Source organism: Musa acuminata, chromosome BXJ3-5, assembly GCF_036884655.1.
Source record: "Musa acuminata AAA Group cultivar baxijiao chromosome BXJ3-5, Cavendish_Baxijiao_AAA, whole genome shotgun sequence".
Classification (NCBI taxonomy): domain Eukaryota; kingdom Viridiplantae; phylum Streptophyta; class Magnoliopsida; order Zingiberales; family Musaceae; genus Musa; species Musa acuminata.
The window spans coordinates 6,503,550-6,523,829 of NC_088353.1; the positions used below are offsets into that span (position 1 = coordinate 6,503,550).

General features: G+C 39.1%; 2 protein-coding genes and 1 non-coding gene across 3 annotated transcripts; 2 read left to right on the forward strand and 1 right to left on the reverse strand.

Moving 5' to 3' along the window:
* Positions 1–2: 2 nt before the first annotated feature.
* LOC135638881 (clathrin heavy chain 1-like) lies at positions 3–15,316 on the forward strand. Its single transcript, XM_065152401.1, has 31 exons — positions 3–141; positions 289–1,081; positions 1,321–1,525; positions 4,076–4,164; positions 4,279–4,357; positions 4,463–4,590; positions 5,190–5,288; positions 5,389–5,497; positions 6,168–6,247; positions 6,330–6,557; positions 6,637–6,702; positions 7,184–7,300; positions 7,582–7,779; positions 7,917–8,033; positions 8,306–8,365; positions 8,541–8,627; positions 8,793–8,876; positions 8,956–9,090; positions 9,169–9,231; positions 9,305–9,409; positions 9,498–9,610; positions 9,708–9,960; positions 10,133–10,269; positions 10,356–10,634; positions 10,732–11,734; positions 11,861–12,346; positions 12,468–12,638; positions 12,719–12,904; positions 14,273–14,395; positions 14,519–14,629; positions 14,728–15,316. Exons 2-31 carry the CDS (start codon positions 1,037–1,039, stop codon positions 14,887–14,889), a joined length of 5,118 nt encoding a protein of 1,705 aa, XP_065008473.1. The 5' UTR covers positions 3–141; positions 289–1,036; the 3' UTR covers positions 14,890–15,316.
* A 1,867-nt stretch (positions 15,317–17,183) lies between these two features.
* On the reverse strand, positions 17,184–17,959 carry LOC103984923 (putative calcium-binding protein CML19). Its single transcript, XM_009402500.3, has one exon. The coding sequence runs from the start codon at positions 17,847–17,849 to the stop codon at positions 17,409–17,411; it is 441 nt and encodes a 146-aa protein (XP_009400775.1). The 5' UTR covers positions 17,850–17,959; the 3' UTR covers positions 17,184–17,408.
* Positions 17,960–18,878: 919 nt separating this feature from the next.
* On the forward strand, positions 18,879–18,950 carry TRNAH-GUG (transfer RNA histidin (anticodon GUG)). Its single transcript has one exon. It is a non-coding gene; the product is annotated as a tRNA-His (tRNA).
* The last annotated feature ends 1,330 nt before the right edge of the window (positions 18,951–20,280 follow it).

The following is a 20,280-nucleotide window of genomic DNA, read 5'->3' on the forward strand; positions in this document are numbered from 1 at the left end:
ACACTGTTTCGAGGCTCCGACTTATGATCGGAGAATCATATTAAATGACAACTTGGAGATAAAAGGAGCGGTAGTCGGATGGTGCCTATTTTATTTATCCTACAACCTCGAGACACGTGTAAACAATTTATTGAAGGATAGGTGAGTACGATAATTCATTGAAGTCTTTATTAACTAAATTAACTAACTAATTCAGTCGTTTATAAATGATAAAGTGCTAATCACATTAACTCGTTTCGTTATTTAACATTAATAGTTGACGATTCTTCGTATCATAACCGTCCATAGGCACCGGATGACCAGAGACCGTCAGATCGCTATCAGGCTGGCGCCTTGCCAATGGACGGCCTGGAAGACCGTACCGTGCAGGTCCCACGCGCTAACGGAAGAAAAGGTCCAACAGTCGGATGGGGTCCACGGCTCAGCCATGGGACCCAATGAATACTCCGTCATTCGCATCCTCCGCCAGCGATGACAGGCGTCGGGATTCCCTTCGATGTCCGTGACTCTCCGGTCAATTAAGTAACATGAATCAAAAGCATCGCAGTTGACCGATGAATATGATGAAATTTATGGGTAGCTTTTGGTAGAAGCCAAGGGAGGCGTCTTGCTGGTCCCTGTCTGAGCCGCGCTCCCAACTCCCACACGACGACGTCGCATCACAATTGCAGGACACTCGGTCATAGTCGCGATCGCAAGATGAAATCAGGACCGCTCGCTCGCTCGCTCGCTCGCTCTGGTCGATTCGTGCGGTTGTCATGATGGATTCAAAAGTCGCTTCCGCTCCAAGCTTGACAATTCCATTTCTAATAAATCCGATGCATTCGTCGTCGCCTTAGTCTTCGGCTCCGTGTCTTTTCCTTTCTTTTAATTTATTTTCTTCACCATTTTAAGCAGTGCTTTATTGATCGAAATTACTTTTCTTGCCGTCACCTCCTCCTCCTCCTCCTCCTCGCTCATCGTTTTCGCTTTTGCTCCGGAGGAGTGCCCGCGAGGGTTCTTTCGGTCTTCGCCTGAAGCCCCCGACCCGATCACCATGGCTTCGGCCAACGCTCCCATCGCCATGCGGGAAGTCCTCACGGTGGGTAAACTGAGCCCCACCCCTCTTCCGATTCCTCCCCTTCGCATATCTTCTTCACTCGGATTGTTATACTCAAGTTTGGGTTTGGCCGGTTTCTTGATTTTGATTTAGTCATGATTCAGTCTTCTGGAACATGTCGATGCTGAATTATGCTACTCGACGTGCCCTTCTCAAGGAAGTTCTTGGATCTGCTTTGATCCGTATCGTTCTCTCTGACGGGTGTTTCATTTTGATGTCAGCTCCCCAGTGTCGGAATCAACCCTCAGTTCGTCACCTTTACGCATGTGACCATGGAATCGGACAAGTACATATGCGTCAGGGAGACGGCTCCGCAGAACAGCTTGGTTATCATCGACATGAGCATGCCCATGCAGCCGTTGAGGAGGCCGATCACGGCAGACTCGGCTTTGATGAATCCCAATGCCAAGATCCTCGCTCTGAAAGGTTTTTGTTCTTTTAAATGATCTCCTTCTTGTTTAAGATATTTAGGGTGTAGTGTCATACGGTTGCTGCTATTTGCCTGATTTTCTGCTAGCTTCGTATTTTTATCTATAATTCGATTTGATCATTTTCTCTTCCACCACTATGGAAAAACTATTGTAGCAGAATAAATTTTTCTTTGTGTATCAAATTGGGCTCCTCACCAAAATACTAATTTGTTACAAAAAAAAAACTAGAGCAGTATAAATAGAAGAACAATGAATTAATCACAAAGTGAGACACCAAATTTTTACGTGAAAAACCTAACGCGGGAAAAATCATGGGACCATAGTTCATTTCAAATCTCCACTATCACCAATAATGATAATAGGTTTCCAATAAGTTTTCTTTATAATAACTAGAGGATCACAATAATATCAAGAACACATATCTTGGTTTAACAATAACAAATCATTATCACCATAAATGAATTTTATTAAAGAAAAAATTTAGATCTTACCAAGTGGATATATCAGAAAAGCACCTCAGAGAGGACAAATCGTAGATCGGCACCGTTAGGATTGTAGAGCTTGTTGTAAGGATTCTCTACACAAAATTTTGGCTAAAACCGATGAAGTTTTGCCACTTGATCGTCTAGTAAAAGCCTCCAAACCTTAGCTTTCTCCCTCCTTTCTCTGTTCTTTTTCTGCGCCGCCACTGTTTCCACAATTCATTCGCACATCTCTCACGTCGTGCATGTCTCCACTTCCCTTTTCTACCTTTTCCTTTTTTTTAATAAATCAGATTTGGGTTCAATGCCCAAATCGTCCAGTCCAAGCCCACCTATGGGCTGGACCCAACATCATGTACTTAGTTAATTATACACTGTAGCTCTGATGTGTTCCCGCAGCTTCGACTGTATCCATTTATTTTCATAAGCTTAAATCTTTTACTTAATGCATGTCATTGTGTATGTTGGATTTGCTTGGGTGTAGAATTGGTGCACACTATCTAATTATAGGTTGTTTCGTCTACTGATGTCTGCTATGCTTTTGGATAACAAATGATCTACAATCGTAGCTCCATTAATTGTGATATGACATATTTATGTCTATGAAACCAAGTAAACATCTAATCTCCCTGAGTCAATCCAAAATACCAAACCATTCGATATATTGAAGAAAAATCCATCAATTTCCCGAATCTTAGTGTACCGATGACCTTAAATAAGGAAACCAATTAAGACATCAAAATTTCACTAATCATACTTAATCTAGATTAAAAGCAGTTTGAATCGGTAACGCATGAAAAAGGCAAGAAAACTTAGTCCTAACTAACTTATGGTTTTACACCTCCATTTGCTATTGGCATAGGAAAACTCTTTTTGCTAATGGAGTGACCCTCTTTCTTTTTTGTTTGTGATTCCCTGTTTTCTTGTGTTTCAGCTTTGGTGCAGAATGGGATCCAGGAAAAATTGTAGAGGCAATGACCTAAGATAATCTACTTTTGGCGCTGAAAATGTTTATCTGACCCGTTTTCCAATTCACTAAACCTGCTTGAGAAGGTTCGAGGTGGCTTGTGCTGCTTGGTCACCTCCTTAAGGAAAGCATATTGCCAAGCGCCTGTCCAGATAGACTTCTATTGAGAGGACCATTATGTTGTTCATCTTTTTAAACACATAATTCCACTATACAGCCTGCACCAAATATACTGACCAGTATTTCCTGTCCAAATGCATACCAGTGTGCAGTATTCCGACCATACTGAATTAAAATGACATTGGAATGTTCTTTAGTTTTATCTTTTCAACAGTATGGTGGTGTACACTGTTGTTTAGTACCAAGGCACCATACCATTTCCAAAGTTGGACCAACATCAGGAAAGGATTGGTTTTAAATCCTTGTTATAATATTGGTCGTGCTGTAATTTTACTGATTTAAAAGATCTAATATTTATTTTCAAAAGTATTAGGTACTGATATTCTATCTTATTTAAGGACTTTTTGGCTTTTGATCTATGGGCTTGTACATAGTTTGTCCTAACAAAAGGGGGAATTCTTTTTTTTCCAGTGCATCATTTTGGCTATAACGAATAATCCACAGGATTTTTGTTTTATGTGACCATGAAGCAATTGGTGAAGTTTTCATCTAAGAAACAAGAGGTGAAAAAAAGAGAGACAAGAATAAGCAGAGTAGTAACAAACTATACATTAGAAACTTTGTTTCTCAACTTTTTGTAGCTCTGTGCTCTTTCACCTCCCAACACATCATCAAATGTAGATCAAAATTTTCTGGTATGCAGATTAAAATTGTCATTACAGTGATCTGTTGTTATGCAAGCAACTACTTGATTGCTAGTCCAATTAGGTGACAGAAGGAGAAAACTAATTCTTCTTTACATTGGCCACTAGGGTCTCGGTAAATGGAAATATGTCTTTTGGGGTTTTTAGTAGACTTTTGGTGTAAGCAAATGCAACACTTACTTTTGGTTATTAGAGGCTCTTTGAGATTTTTACTGTCATACTGTCGACTCTGTTTTAAATTGTAAACTTAGATTACCTTTGGGGCTTTGCAGCACAATTACAGGGATCCACACAGGATCATCTTCAGATTTTCAATATTGATCAGAAGACTAAAATAAAATCTCACCAGATGCCTGAGCAGGTAAAACTACAATGAATATAAATGCTCTTTTTTTACCCTGGCTACCTTTCTCTATTTCTTTTGGTTTCTAATTTTTGGGGGGCTGAACTCTTTATTCAATTTGAGCACCTGCAGGTTGTCTTCTGGAAATGGATTAACCCGAAAATGTTGGGAATAGTTACACAAACTTCGGTCTATCATTGGTCAATAGAAGGTAAACCTCATCTGCAGAATGAATCATTCCAATGAACCAAATTAATTATCCATTGTTGTTTTGTGGTGAGTTATGCAATCTAATATTATTTTTCTTCATATTCAGGTGAAGGTGAGCCTGTCAAGATGTTCGATAGGGCAGCTAATTTAACAAACAATCAAATCATCAATTATCGTTGTGACCCTTCAGAAAAATGGCTTGTTCTCATTGGAATTGCACCTGGAGCTCCTGAGGTTACATCTGATTAAGCTGAATTAAATTTGTTAAAAGTTTCCTTTTGTCAATGTTATCTTTTGCTGTTTGTAATTATCACAAAGGTAGTTCATGACTTTGATGAATTTTGACAATTTTGGTCAAGTAATTATAGAATTTTGACATTTTGCGTGAAATAGAAGCTTGGGCTGATCAAAATCTAATATCTTCTCTATCAAAATTCTGGATTTTATTAGAGATTCAGTGGTAATATGTACTGAATTGTGGTTTGTAATTTGTATGACATAGATAAGCCATGAGTCAGCTAAAAGAACTACACTGGCCATTCAATTTATTGGTATCTTCTGATATGTAGATGGTATAGGCTTCTTAATATATTCTTGCTTGAATCTGGAAAGCTGCATACCATATTCTTTTTATTCTGCTATAATTTTTTCTATCAGACATTGACCCGTAATTTTGCCTTTATGCTTTTTTCACTTCTTCTGCTTCCTTCCATAACCTTTTCTTCCTACTTTGACATCCAATTCTTTTCTTTGTTTTTATGTGCTTTGGTTGCTCTACTAAGTGCAGTAATTTCAATCTTGTGTCTCATTATCCCATGCGATCTTGGCTGCAGAGACCCCAACTGGTGAAAGGACATATGCAGCTTTTTTCAGTGGAACAGCAGCGCAGCCAGGCACTTGAAGCACATGCTGCATCTTTTGCATCATTTAAGGTCTGATTATTAAATTCGTTCCTTTCTTTAATGCGCTTGCATGTTCTAGTGTATCTTTTTATGATATTCCATTTGAACCTACCTCTTATATCACTAACAGGCTGCTGGAAAAGAAAACCCCTCTACTCTTGTTTGTTTTGCCTCGAAGACCACTAATGCTGGACAGATTACCTCTAAGTTGCATGTGATTGAACTCGGAGCCCAACCAGGTTGTATAAAATTCTGAATATGTTTCTCTTGAATTTGGAAATTGCTATTTAGATAATGCAGTGTTTCTATTTTCAGTTTCCCTATTAACTATATGTTTGATTGCTTAGAATTCTGTACAAACTCTTTCAGAGGACAGTTATTTTTCACAAAATGGCCTATGGTTATCTGCAATCCTTCTGACTAGTATCAAAAAAATATTTTTTTTTTCATTGCCACATTCCTGAAAAGAAATTGGAAAAGGTAAAGAGTTTATCTTGGGATGGTGAGGAGTCATTTATGAGATGAATTTTCTTGCAAACCTAATGTCTGTGGAATTAAGAAGTAACATTCTCTAATATTTGGAAGGATGCTACCACGAAAATAGTATTCCAAATGACCAGATGTATCCTTTTATCCTAAATAGAAGACCTTCTTCATGGGCTTTATACAACAACAACAAAGCCGTAAGACTTTCGTCACGGGCTTTATAAAAGTTAAAATTAGATCCCTGCCTTTCCTAACCTTTTTTGTGTTTCTTGTTCAGTTACCAAGTAATCGCTTGGGTGCAAATTCATGAACTTAATTGAAATGCACTTATTAGTTTCTTTTGAATGATATGTTCTTATTTTCTTCTGTTCTCTTTTTGTTAGCTTTAGCCTTTGTTCTGAAGGTTTGATTTCCTTTTTCCAGGTAAACCAGGCTTCACTAAGAAACAAGCAGATTTATTTTTTCCACCAGATTTTGCTGATGACTTCCCAGTGGCAATGCAGGTAATGAATAGAACTCTACCTTTGTAGTCTCCATAAGATTTCTTTAACCTGCCATCAGCCTAAGCATGTGTTTTCTTTTCAGATCTCACAAAAGTACAGTTTAATATATGTGATCACGAAGCTCGGTCTGTTGTTTGTTTACGATCTTGAAACAGCAACAGCAGTTTACAGAAATCGAATTAGTCCAGATCCTATATTCTTGACCTCAGAGGCTTCAACAGTTGGTGGATTTTATGCTATCAATAGGAGAGGGCAGGTTTTGTTGGCTACTGTTAATGAAGCAACCATTGTGCCATTTGTCAGTGGTCAAGTAAGCACATCAGTATTTTTTTAGTTGGATCATATATGGAATGCATTTAAGTATCTCTAATATGTGGTGCTTGTTGCAGTTGAACAATCTGGAGCTTGCTGTTAGCCTTGCTAAAAGAGGAAATCTTCCAGGGGCAGAAAATTTGGTAGACCATAAGTTTCCATTTCTGAAATAATTTTTTTTAGAATTCAAAAAAAAAATCTTAGTCATGGATTACTTGTTAGACACATGCAGTTGATAGGATGTGTTTCCTTGGGGAGGGAGAGTAGTGCCTCCATTAGAACAATAGAGGAAGAAAGAGAGAACTAAAATTGGAACTAAAGAAAATAACAATCAACCGTGCCTACTGGCAATATAAGCTCACTTATATGTAGGAATTCTGAGAGAGAGTTGATATTGTTATCCCATCAAATTTACTAAAGGACACATAGATTTTTTAGAATACAAATATTAATAGTAAATAATTTTATTTTAAACTATGCTATACCAATATAGGGACTAGAGGAATTGCTAGTAAAGTGGCCTATTACAGAGACTTTCCTTTATTGGTTGAAGTTGCAGCCAGGTCCTAGAGCATCTAGGATTGATGTGAATGCATTCCTGATTAGCTTTTTCTGTTCCATCAGGTTGTGCAAAGGTTCCATGAATTGTTTTCTCAGACAAAATACAAGGAAGCTGCTGAATTGGCTGCTGAATCTCCAAAAGGCATCCTGAGAACTCCAGAGACTGTGGCGAAGTTTCAAGTACTTGCTTCTTGTTCTTCTGTTCTTTCACTTCTGCTCTGATATATAGCATTATAGAGCGTGAATACACTGACTGTTGTCTTTGAAATTTTAGTAAAATTTATGATAAATTTTAACTGCATTTAATGTTAACTTGTAGTAATCTGTCCATTTCTTTACATTTCTGGTTGTAGAAACCTGCGACAGGAAAAGTTATACATTCACTCAAATCCGATTTTCAAATGTTCATAGCTTGAGGATTGGTGCACCTTTTACTAAGTGTCTTTATACACTTTGTGCAGAGTGTTCCTGTGCAATCTGGACAGACACCACCTCTTTTACAGTACTTTGGAACATTGTTAACAAGAGGAAAACTTAATGCTTTTGAGTCTTTGGAGTTATCTCGCCTTGTTGTAAATCAGAACAAAAAGAATCTATTGGAAAATTGGTTGGCTGAAGACAAGCTTGAGTGTAGTGAAGAACTTGGGGATCTTGTGAAGGTGGGTTTTTGACTTCTATAAAAGAACCTTACTGGAGATCCTGTAATTACAATTTTTTTGTTACTGATTAGTTACTACAGAAAATAGGACGCAACTTATTCTCCTTTTTTCATCTTTGATTGCTGTTCCACCTGTAGACTGTGGACAATGATCTAGCATTGAAAATCTATATAAAAGCCAGGTGTACTCCAAAAGTTGTTGCTGCTTTTGCTGAACGAAGAGAGTTTGACAAGATACTTATTTATTCGAAGCAGGTACTTATTGCTAATTGATTTGCGAAATGTCAAATCAAGCACCAACTCAAATTTTCTTTTGTTTTGTGGAATATATGTTCATTCATATCAGGATCAAATGTTATAACACATACGTAGCCACATGCATCAGAGTTCATGCACCTGTAAAGTGCAAACCACATAACATGTCTAAGGGGTTAATGAATCTTTATTTCCATCCTACAAAAGGCTTCTGTAGTAAGGTCAACCAAAAATTATGGATCATACATTAACAAGCATGTCACTGAATGCAGGTGGGATACACACCAGATTACCTTTTCCTTCTGCAAACAATTTTAAGATCAGATCCTCAGGTAAGATTCTGTTCTTTGGACTAATTAAATGGTTCTGGTAATTGAAGAAATAGATAAATTGTTATGGGAGATGTTCTATAATTTACATGCTCCATCTCTTTTCTCACTTATTTCATTCATTCTTGTCTAGATTTCCATTTATAGTTGTTGAATCAGTAATTTTTTTGCATGGTAGGGAGCAGTTAATTTTGCTCTCATGATGTCCCAAATGGAGGGTGGCTGTCCGGTGGATTACAATACAATTACTGATCTTTTTCTCCAGGTTTATTTAATTTGTCATGTGCTGAGTCTCATTCTTTAAAGGATACTTTTGGACCAGTGTCTTTGTTTGGAAGTGCTAGCACACCATATTTCGCTTGATCTACTCCTTTTATCTAATTTGGCAGATGAAGTTATTTTTTTCTTGGTAATGGCCTTTTTTGAGCAGAGAAATATGATCCGGGAGGCGACAGCTTTTCTGTTAGATGTTTTGAAGCCCAATTTACCTGAGCATGCCTTTCTTCAAACTAAGGTGATGCTTTCTGCTTATGTTTGTTTAGTGTTCACAGCATTCATCTTAGTTGTCATTTTAATCCTTGTCAGGGTTGCAGGTTCTGGAGATCAATTTGGTGACATATCCTAATGTTGCAGATGCTATATTGGCTAATGGAATGTTTAGTCATTATGATCGTCCTCGGATAGCTCAGCTGTGTGAAAAGGCTGGCCTTTATATACGAGCCCTTCAGGTGAATGTTTCTCAGTACTTTTCTTGAACTGATTTTTTTCTATTGCAGTTTATTGAACCATTCCTGTTTGTGCCTCAGCATTACACAGAGTTGCCTGATATTAAGCGTGTGATAGTGAACACACATGCCATTGAACCACAGGTGTGCTATCCTTTGTTAGATATTTTAATTGGATAACTATTTTGGTAATAGATTAGATCTACCTGTCCTCCAGGCACTCGTGGAGTTCTTTGGTACTCTTTCTAGTGAGTGGGCTTTAGAATGCATGAAGGACCTTTTGCTTGTGAATCTGAGAGGCAATCTTCAAATAATTGTACAGGTATAACTTCTTTTGGTTTTTTTTTCACTATAAGATACTCTGGATCACTTAACTAATATCAGCTTAATACAATCTTATGTTTTGTCAGACTGCCAAAGAATATTCTGAGCAGTTAGGTGTGGATGCTTGTATACAGCTATTTGAGCAATTCAAGTCTTATGAAGGTCTTTACTTCTTCTTGGGATCATACTTGAGTTCCAGGTACTTGTTTGACATGCAATTTCTTCTGGGTGAGAGGTTTGCAATTATGACAAGGATGTTTTTTTTTTTTTCATTTTTTCTTATGCATTTGAAACAGTGAAGATCCAGATATACACTTTAAATATATTGAGGCAGCAGCCAAAACTGGTCAAATTAAAGAAGTTGAACGTGTAACAAGAGAATCCAACTTCTATGATCCAGAGAAAACAAAGAATTTCCTGATGGAAGCCAAACTTCCTGATGCAAGGCCTTTGATAAATGTTTGCGACCGTTTTGGTTTTGTTCCTGATTTAACTCACTTTTTGTACACAAACAATATGCTCCGATATATTGAAGGTTATGTCCAGAAAGTAAGATAAATTTCCCTTTATGCCATTTTAAATTTTTACAGTACTGTTTATATTTATTATATAGAAACATAGGGCTTTAAGATTGCTGTATTCATGACTAGTTCATTAGAACTATTAGATCTTATAGAGTAACTTCACAAATTTTTTTTGATTTTTTTTGTTCTTATGATAGGTGAACCCAGGCAATGCACCTATGGTAGTAGGACAGCTGCTAGATGATGAGTGTCCGGAAGATTTTATAAAGGGTCTGATTCTTTCCGTTCGTTCTCTCCTTCCAGTCGAGCCTCTTGTGGCTGAATGTGAGAAGAGGTTTGTGACATCCCCCACTCTAGCTAGTACTTGTTAAAACAACCTTTCTCAACTAATATCTTCGGTTATGTTCTATGGACTAATAGGAACCGTCTGCGACTACTCACACAATTTCTGGAGCATCTCGTGAGTGAAGGGAGCCAAGATGTGCATGTTCACAATGCTTTAGGAATGATCATCATTGACAGCAATAACAATCCGGAGCATTTTCTGACAACAAATCCATACTATGATTCACGTGTTGTGGGCAAATATTGTGAAAAACGGGATCCCACACTTGCAGTTGTCGCATATAGACGAGGTCAATGTGATGATGAACTTATAAATGTCACTAATAAAAATTCGCTGTTCAAGTTGCAAGCCAGGTACATCTCTTTTTTCTTTCAAGTTATTTTAGAAATGTCTCTCTTGTTTTGTCTCTGTGGTCCACTTAAATTATTTGGTATATAATTTTAATGACAGATATGTCGTCGAAAGAATGGATGCTGATCTGTGGGAGAAAGTTCTTGTTCCTGAAAATGATTACAGAAGGCAACTCATTGATCAGGTTGTTTCTACTGCATTGCCCGAAAGTAAGAGTCCAGAGCAAGTCTCTGCAGCTGTTAAAGCTTTCATGACTGCTGATCTTCCACATGAACTGATTGAATTACTTGAAAAGATTGTGCTCCAGAATTCAGCCTTTAGTGGGAATTTTAATCTGCAAAACCTTCTGATTTTAACTGCCATCAAAGCAGATCCATCTAGAGTTATGGATTATGTGAATAGATTGGACAACTTTGATGGCCCTGCAGTGGGTGAGGTGGCTGTTGAAGCTCAACTGTATGAGGAAGCTTTTGCCATCTTTAAGAAATTCAACTTAAATGTGCAGGCAGTCAATGTCCTCCTGGACAACATTCAAAGCATAGAGCGAGCTGTAGAATTTGCATTCCGTGTAGAAGAAGATGATGTGTGGAGTCAGGTAGCCAAAGCTCAGTTACGTGAAGGTTTAGTGAGTGATGCAGTAGAGTCATTCATTCGTGCAGATGATGCTACCCAATTCCTAGATGTTATTCGGGCTGCTGAGGATGCAAACATTTACCATGACTTGGTGAAGTACTTACTGATGGTGAGGCAAAAGATCAAAGAACCAAAGGTGGATAGCGAACTCATATATGCATATGCAAAGATTGATAGGCTGGGTGAAATTGAGGAATTCATTCTTATGCCCAATGTTGCTAATCTCCAAAATGTTGGTGATCGCTTGTTTGATGATGCCCTGTATGAAGCTGCAAAGATCATATTTACTTTCATTTCCAACTGGGCAAAGCTGGCTAGTACACTGGTCAAGCTCAGACAGTTCCAGGGTGCAGTGGATGCAGCTCGAAAAGCAAATAGCTCAAAGACATGGAAGGAAGTTTGTTTTGCTTGTGTTGATGCTGAGGAATTCCGCTTAGCACAAATTTGTGGTCTAAATATCATTATCCAGGTACTATCAATATGTAATATAAACATTTTCTCTATCTACTTTCTTTTTTGATGTCACCACTAGGTCATCTAGTGGATCTTATCTCCTCTTTAAACTGGATACTGATCGCACAATTTTACATCTCAGGTTGATGACTTGGAAGAGGTCAGTGATTATTATCAGAACAGGGGTTGCTTTAATGAGTTAATCTCCCTCATGGAAAGTGGCCTTGGATTGGAACGTGTTCACATGGGTATTTTTACAGAGTTGGGAGTCCTGTATGCCAGATATCGACCAGATAAACTTATGGAACACATTAAACTTTTCTCAACTCAGCTTAACATTCCCAAACTTATCCGTGTGTGTGATGAGCAGCAACATTGGAAGGAGCTAACCTATCTGTATATTCAGTATGATGAGTTTGACAATGCTGCCACGACTATAATGAACCATTCTCCGGATGCATGGGATCACATGCAGTTTAAAGATGTTGTCGTCAAAGTAGCAAATGTTGAGCTCTATTACAAAGCAGTGCATTTCTACCTGCAAGAACATCCTGATCTAATTAATGATCTTTTGCATGTCCTCGCCCTTCGTGTGGACCACACTCGTGTAGTAGATATAATGCGGAAGGTGTTGACCTGTACTCATGCCATCGTATTTTGCCTTTTTAATTTCATTTTTTGTAGTTAAGGTATAACTACTGTTGGTGTAGAGTAAGGCTATTTAGATAATCAGTCCTTGCATGTACCAGGCTGGTCATTTGCATCTTGTGAAGCCGTACATGGTAGCAGTTCAGAGTAACAATGTAGCTGCTGTTAATGAGGCACTAAACAAAATTTATGTCGAGGAGGAGGATTATGACAGGTTACGGGAATCAGTTGATATGCATGACAACTTTGATCAGATAGGCCTTGCACAGAGGGTAAATTTTTTTGACTTGTTTATTTCAAACTACAATATTATAGCTTAATCCTGAGTCCTGATGAGTCTTGTATGAATTAGATTGAAAAGCATGAGCTTCTTGAAATGAGGCGTATTGCTGCATATATCTACAAGAAAGCAGGAAGATGGAAGCAATCCATTGCACTGTCTAAAAAGGACAACCTATACAAAGATGCAATGGAGACATGTTCACAGTCTGGTGACCGTGAACTTTCTGAAGAGCTGCTTGTTTATTTTATTGAGCAGGTAAAAAATTTGTTAACTGTAGACTACCTTTGGAGTGGTGCTAATTTTAATTGTTGTGTGTTCCTGGTAAGTCATTGAAGAAATGCTTTTCCTTTTTCATTTTGGTGACGTGGTCAAATGCAGCCATCAAAATTTGTTCCTTAATCTTTTTGTCGTGTTCTACCTTTTGATTTAAATTTTTAATTGTAAGGAACCCTCTTTTACTGTAGTCATAGATTAGAATAGTAATGTTACTTCACATAATGATAGATACAGTTTATACCAATGGTTTTGCATGTGATTAGAGAAAAAAGTGGTTCTTTTTGCCACCATTTGATGCTTGGCACCATACATTTGCTTCTTTGCAACTTTGTTGTCAAGGATTAAGAGTCATGGAAACATCCTATCTGTCTGCTTTGAAGTGGATGATTGCATATGTTTGACACCCCATGTCCTGAATTGTCTGAGCCCCGTGCATCATGCCTTTTACTTTTGCCTATTGCTTTGTCCTTACCCTGTCAATGCTATACAAGTGGCAAGAGTTTGTTCTTCTAGTAGAATAGTTCTATTACTTGCTCAAAATGGGGACTGTTTTCATAATTGGGTTCAATGAGTTGACCAATGCCTAAGTGGGTAAGAAAGGAAATCTCTTTAAATAATATCATCTTTAGAAGGTGCCTTCTAGTTTTAAGCTATCAGATACAATATATGGAAGCACACTATAATGCAAAATAAAATTACATTTTGAACATATGCATACAAGGCATTTAAGATTAATTTCCTGTGATTAGATTAAAGTTATCAAACTGGTGTGGCTGAAGTCAGGGAACCTAAGTAAATGGATACTGTTCTCATGTGTAATTAAGCTGCTATACAAAGTTGATCAGCTTTAGTAGCAACAGCTATATATAAAGCAACTAAAGCGTTGCATACAGGGGTACCAACTACCAAGAATAATCAGTGTATCAGCTGATCCAGTTTTCATTACAGTTACTTTCACTTGATATTATTTAATAATTATGTTCAATAAGTTGTGATCAATGTAACATAAATCCTTGATTGATCATCACATTTAGTGGTTCTTTAAAATTCATATTTCACCATTCACTCTAATGTGAATCAGTTATTTATCATGAACACTTTTTGTGGATAGCGTTAGGGTAATAAGAGCAAGATCTAGATATTATATGAATCATAAAAATTCGTGTTATTATTTTCTCGGAAGGATTAGTGTCATCATGTTAATCTTAGGTAACTAAGAAAATTAAACAAGATCTCCATGCATTCTCATTCCTTATGGTTGTGCTTGGATGAGATTGGACACTCTAATCCATTCACTTTAATCATGCTTAAATAATGACTGATTTTTTTTTTGGTTTGCTATGGCAGGGAAAGAAAGAATGTTTTGCTTCATGTCTCTTCATTTGTTATGACCTGATTCGTCCTGATGTTGCTGTTGAACTCGCCTGGACGAACAATATGCTGGACTTTGCTTTCCCATACCTCTTGCAGGTGATTTCTTTTTTTTATCTTGTGGTTGCAATAGTATCATGCAGTGTGTTCCCAATCACGAAGACTATACACATCGTTTGAAGCCATGTCAGCATCGATGACATACTGTTTTCGTCTCTGTAGTTTATTCGGGAGTATACGAGCAAAGTTGATGAACTTATTAAAGACAAGATTGAAGCACAAAATGAAGTGAAAGTAAAAGAAAATGAGGAGAAGGGTTTGGTTGCTCAGCAGGCACGTTGGACGCATTCATTCTTAACAATCCTTTTTTTTTAAAAAAAATTTCAAGTGTCCTTCTGTTGCCTAACAATGACATTGATTTCCTTTTGCAGAATATGTACGCTCAGTTGCTACCCTTAGCGTTGCCAGCTCCACCAGTGCCTGGTATGGGAGGTCCAGGCATGGGTGGACCTTATCCACCTCCGCCACCCATGGCTGGTATGGGGATGCCCCCGATGCCGCCATTTGGAATGCCTCCTATGGCAACGTACTGAGATGATATAGTGGGGGAAGGGAAGTGTTACTGAGGAAGAATCCTGGGTTTGGGATGCATCTTCATAAGGTTATTATCTCGTCAATCCTTTTTCTTTCGGTTCCAGGCATTTTGTGATTACCATTAAGGCCCAAAGATTACGAATGGTTTCTGCTTCATAGATCAGAGGATCGTGTGTAGATTTGTATGAACAGTAGCTGGAAGGCACATATATAGGTTCTTATCATCTCATGTCAATTATAATTGTGTATGTTTACTTTTTGTACTCTACCGCCGGATGTATCCTTTTTTGCTTGTTTGCTTTTCTTGAGGTTGTGTGCGAGATTTCTTGTTTCTGTATCCTTTAATGAATTTTGTAAGTGCCTGTACAGTAATAATATTCTGACAGTGCTCATTCGGAAGCAGTTTACAGCAAATAAGCTTCTCTATGAACTATTTGTCTTTCTTTCCAGAGTCAAAGGTTATGCATACTTTTGGAGATGAATGATTTCTAGATGTTTAGCGGCTACAATTGACTGTCATTTGTAAATTTAGGCGGATGATATATGAATGTCATGTAATTTATTAGTTTAAGATCAGCACATAAGTAGTTTCATTTGTGTATTGGGTGCGATGGAGTCTCATAATTTCTCGTGTGGGGGAAAATAAAAATGAAGCAATATTATCGGAAATAGGAGACTGATGATATGTAAATCCCGTCATGTGTGTCGCGCGTGCCTCTTAGGAGTGTGCTCAATCATAGGCGCCTTAGTCCATATTAGTATCCAAAAAAAAAAAAAACGAATCTTATGCATACTTTGGTATCACATTCTGCCGTAGTTAATGTAGTAGGCACACATGCTATAAGAGGTAGTGTTGGATGGTAAAAGGAATCCATACATGGGCCAATTAGATATTACCCATATAGTTTGATCTCTTTTATATTACCATCTTCAAACTTAAAAAAATTATATTATGATTCTTATAATTACGAAAGTGAAAAAAATTAATTCTAATTCTCCGGATGGAAGCATAAAAACGATGAGTAAAATAATAATTTTAACGTTTCAATTATGTTTTCGATGGTGATAGACGACAGTGTTGCTAAGGGTCATGGTAACTGTCGACGCTAACTTCCTCTTGGCTTGCCACATCCGTTAGGTCATATATGTTGCTTGTCACTCCGTCGACGTAGGTTGTCACGTCTCCGGCAGGTCTACCTCCTCTACGCTTCCTGTGATCTCGATCCTATTACCTCCCTTTTGCACTTCATAGCTTCCTCGTCCTCTAGCTCTTGCCTCTCCACCTCAAGTCCATGGCGATGCCTCAGGCGAAGAAGCTTATAGATCCTTGGCAGACGACTACAAAGCGGTGACACAAGGTGGTTGAGGAGAGGGTGGAGGCCATCCTTGTAGGTTGGGCTAGAGGATGGGGTTGCGGAGCGAATGGCGATGCGTGGAAGTGGCGGCATGCGTGGTTGGCCCACACAAGGAAACAACTGCTGCCCTATCACTATGGGTTTGCTCTCGGTGACTCGAGCGATCCATGATGCAATTGTGGTGATTAGCCTTGCAGGTACTTCGAAGCACACATCTAGTCACCAAAGTGCCACCCGACTGCCCCTTTTCGTTGTTGCATCCTGCTCTCGGAGCTTGAAGACAAACTACAATGTGGCCACAAGGGCCACCTGTAATGGTAGGGCTACGGTCGTTTCCTAGTGTAGGCCAACTACATGAGCTACCGCTTCCACGCATCACCATCCACTCTGCAACCCCATCCTCCGGCTCCAACCTAACAAGACGGCCTCCACCCTCTCCTCAACCACGCCGCATTGTCACTTTATGATCGTTTGCTAAGGATTTGTGGGCTTCTTCATCCAAGGTGTCACTGTGGACTTGGAAGTGGAGAGGCAAGAGCTAGAGGACGAGGAGGCCACAGAGAGTACGAGGGGGAGATAGTAGGATCGAAATTGTAGGAAGCGTAGAGATGACGGACCCGCCATGGACCTATGCCAAAGACGCGGTAGTCAGCGTTGAGGGAGTGGCAAGCGTCATAGGTGACCTAATGATTGTGGCAAGTCAAGAGGAAGTTGGTACCATGGATGGATGCATTGCAGGCCTAATGTAAACCGTCATCCTTTCATCACTCTGTATTGCATCTGCATTGGCATCGCTCTACATTTGCATTAATGTTGATGCAGTTGTCATGGCTCCCAATAGCGTTGTTGCTATCTGTCACAACTAAAAACGTAACTCGGACGTTGAAATTATTTTTTCGACCATTATTTTTGTACTTCCTTCAATAAAACCGATGAAATTAGGAGAGTTATATGTTTTACTTTTATAATTATAATTATAGTATGTCAATACAAATTTTTTAAGTCCAAGAATTGAAATACTAAAAAAAAATCGAACTACAGGAACTAATCTATAATTACCCCCATACATACATGCATAAATTAATAAGAACGAAAGAATAGTCCAATATCCAATCCTCCTCTTCACAGATCATGTGATTCCATCATCAAATCAAACCCACTGCTCACACCATCGTCATCATGCTTCTGAACTCTTCAAAGCTCAGCACTCCATCGCCGTCGAGATCGTACCTGCAGATCATGGCCGCGCACTCGTGGATGCCACTCGACGTGCCCAGCCGGCTGAGCATCCGCTTCAGGCTCCGGGGCGTAATGCAGCCCTCCCCTTCGCTCTCGTACATCTCGAACGCCGCTCTCAAGCCTCTCTCCGTCTCTTCCTCCCCCTCCACCTCCACCACCTTCACAAACTCCTCGAACCCCAGCAGCCCGTCCCCGTCGCCGTCTACTAACGCGACGAAGGCCTCGGCGTCCTCGAGGGACAACTCCTCGCCGACCGTCCTCATGCAGAGGGTCAGCTCCGCGGCGGAGATCTTCCCGTCGCCGTCTTTGTCGAAGAAGCGGAAGACTGCGTCGAGGCCCGTGACGTTGGAGCGAGGAGACGCCATGTAAGCTGAGAGCTGATGAGAGGTGGAGGTTGCAGACGAGGTTCTCGGTCGAGAGGATTTATATTCAACGGCGTGCGAGGACGAGAAGAGACATGGTCTGCGGAGAAGTTTCCTTGAGCTCATTCGCGAGGAATCAGGAAAGGCGTGTCTGCTCGGCACCACGAGCCATTTCTTGCAGAGGTGCTCGTCTTTGGTCCACCCGGCGTCGGTCAAGAGGAATTTGCTGAGGGTTTCGGTTTCGCCAAGTTTCTGGATGTGCTGACCGCCAGTGTAAATAAACTACTTGGGGACAACCAATCCTGGAGGAGGCTGATGCGGGACCCGCTTACCTCCCGCGACTACTATTACATATATACCTCTCACGGCCGTCGGTGAGGTGGCTGGCCGAGGCTCCATGTGGGACCCACCGGTGTTACCTAAATCGCGACATGATCATTACTGTGATATAATTTTTTTTATTTAAAGATAAATCATAAAAATAAGATTCAAGTACAGAATCTTACAACAAATTTTAAAATATATATTAAATAATATTTCGAACATTTAATTCTTGATAATAAAATAAAATATATTTATTATTGTATTAATATTTAAAATATAATAAATATATCGAATTGATAGGAAATATAAAAACAGTTAGTCGTTACTCGTCGCGCAAGCATCGTATAAAAGACGCGTGGAAGGAAAAGGTCACCGGTTGGTGGACAGGAAGTTAATTAGCTGACTTAGACTTTGATCTAAGCAAGCCAAGTTTGGGGATTAGCTCTTGCCGCCCAACCAAACGGTGGTGGTGGTCAACTTTGACGCTTTATACCTGCAAATAAGGAGAAGTCAAATCTTTGAACGGAGAATAGATACTTCTCCGTGGGAAAGTACGAAAGGGTCTCTTCAAAACCGTTTATTTCGATCATAAATCTTAATCACTATTAGGAAGCTGACTTGACCGCCGCTTAAAACGCCATACGGTGGGTTCACGAATAACTCAGCATTTCTTACAGAAGAAAGATGATGGTTGCTAATTCAACAACCGTGGCTGTAGTTTAGTGGTTAGAATTCCACGTTGTGGCCGTGGAGACCTGGGCTCGAATCCCAGCAGCCACAGATCTTTTGATTTTTTTCTTTTCTTTTTTTAATTCGGTATTTTCGAAAAATTATAGCAACTTTTGATGCGCCTACTCTTATTAATTCAATGACATTCTTTTGTGAAATGTGGTTTACTTTAGCCAATTCTCCCACTCCATGGTGACAACGTACGTCAAATAAGTGTGACGAAGGCACGAGTAATTAATACTCGGGCTAATTATATATTATAATTAAACATTTTTAGTATCTCAATCCTTATATTTAAATAAATTATATTAAAATTTTTATAGTTATAAAAATAAAATATCTAGTTCACTTTTTTTTAACAGATATTTTAAACATCCCAATTATATTTTTGATGGTGGTGTACGACGACACCGTTGGAGCCACGAATGACTATTGTGAATGAGCAGGAAAAATGACGACAAGAGGTGAAACAAAGAGAGAGGAGGATGCAAATGCTGACGTTGAATTTGCGTCGGTATCGCTCAGCAACTACGTCGACACCAACGCAGATGCTGAGCGATGAAGGGGCTGCTTGCATCTACATCGATATGGTCACAGATGTAAAACAACGTCGCTTATCCTCACATCGTTATCGGTGCCAACATAGTTACCAAGCAACGACGATACAACGGGAAAATGTTGTCACCTTCCTCCTCTCCCTTTGTCTCACATTTCATTGCCACTCTCCCTCTTTATCTACAACTGCTATATGCAGACTTCAACAACATCAGCATTCATGAACATCAAAAATATAAATAAAATATTAAAATTATTTTTTTATTTATCATTTTCATATTTTCATTGGTAAAACTAATAACATTAGGATAAATAAAATTAGATATTTTACTTATACCAAAGAGATCTAACTATACGAGGTAAATTATAATTAACCCTTAACACTCTTATTGTTGGTAAACTACAAATACTCTTAGATATGTTTCAGATGTATTCTTCAGTATAACGTGGTATACATTAGCCAGTCTCCCACTCCGTGGTGAAAGCGAACGTCAGTCGCGTCAAGTGTGCGTCCGAGATTGACGTCAGACTCGCCCAATCGAGTATTGGGCGCATTTGCTATCGATCATAAAGCGTACAAAATACGGTTGCAATACGTGGGGGGCCAGCACAGAAAACCGAAGCATTTGTTTGTGCTTGGGGGCTAAAGATGCAGCAAATTTTGAGAATTTTTACTCGCTCTACAAAGATCTCGAGTGACAATCTATGACCTCCAAACGCTATGGCCAAACTTTGATCAGACTAGTTATAAGACTTAGCAAGAGTCCTTAATCCCGGATTCGGATTCTATGGGCACCATCCATGATGCAAAGATAAGACCTCGACT

What these genes read in the sequence shown, in the direction of transcription:
- LOC103984923 (XM_009402500.3), bottom strand. Translation starts at nt 17,849, where the DNA reads ATGGCGTCTCCTCGCTCCAACGTCACGGGCCTCGACGCAGTCTTCCGC.
- LOC135638881 (XM_065152401.1), top strand. Translation starts at nt 1,037, where the DNA reads ATGGCTTCGGCCAACGCTCCCATCGCCATGCGGGAAGTCCTCACG. An exon ending in CAAGATCCTCGCTCTGAAAG is followed by an intron (nt 1,526 to 4,075) that starts GTTTTTGTTCTT and finishes GGGGCTTTGCAG; the next exon opens with CACAATTACAGGGATCCACA. An exon ending in TTGCACCTGGAGCTCCTGAG is followed by an intron (nt 4,591 to 5,189) that starts GTTACATCTGAT and finishes TCTTGGCTGCAG; the next exon opens with AGACCCCAACTGGTGAAAGG.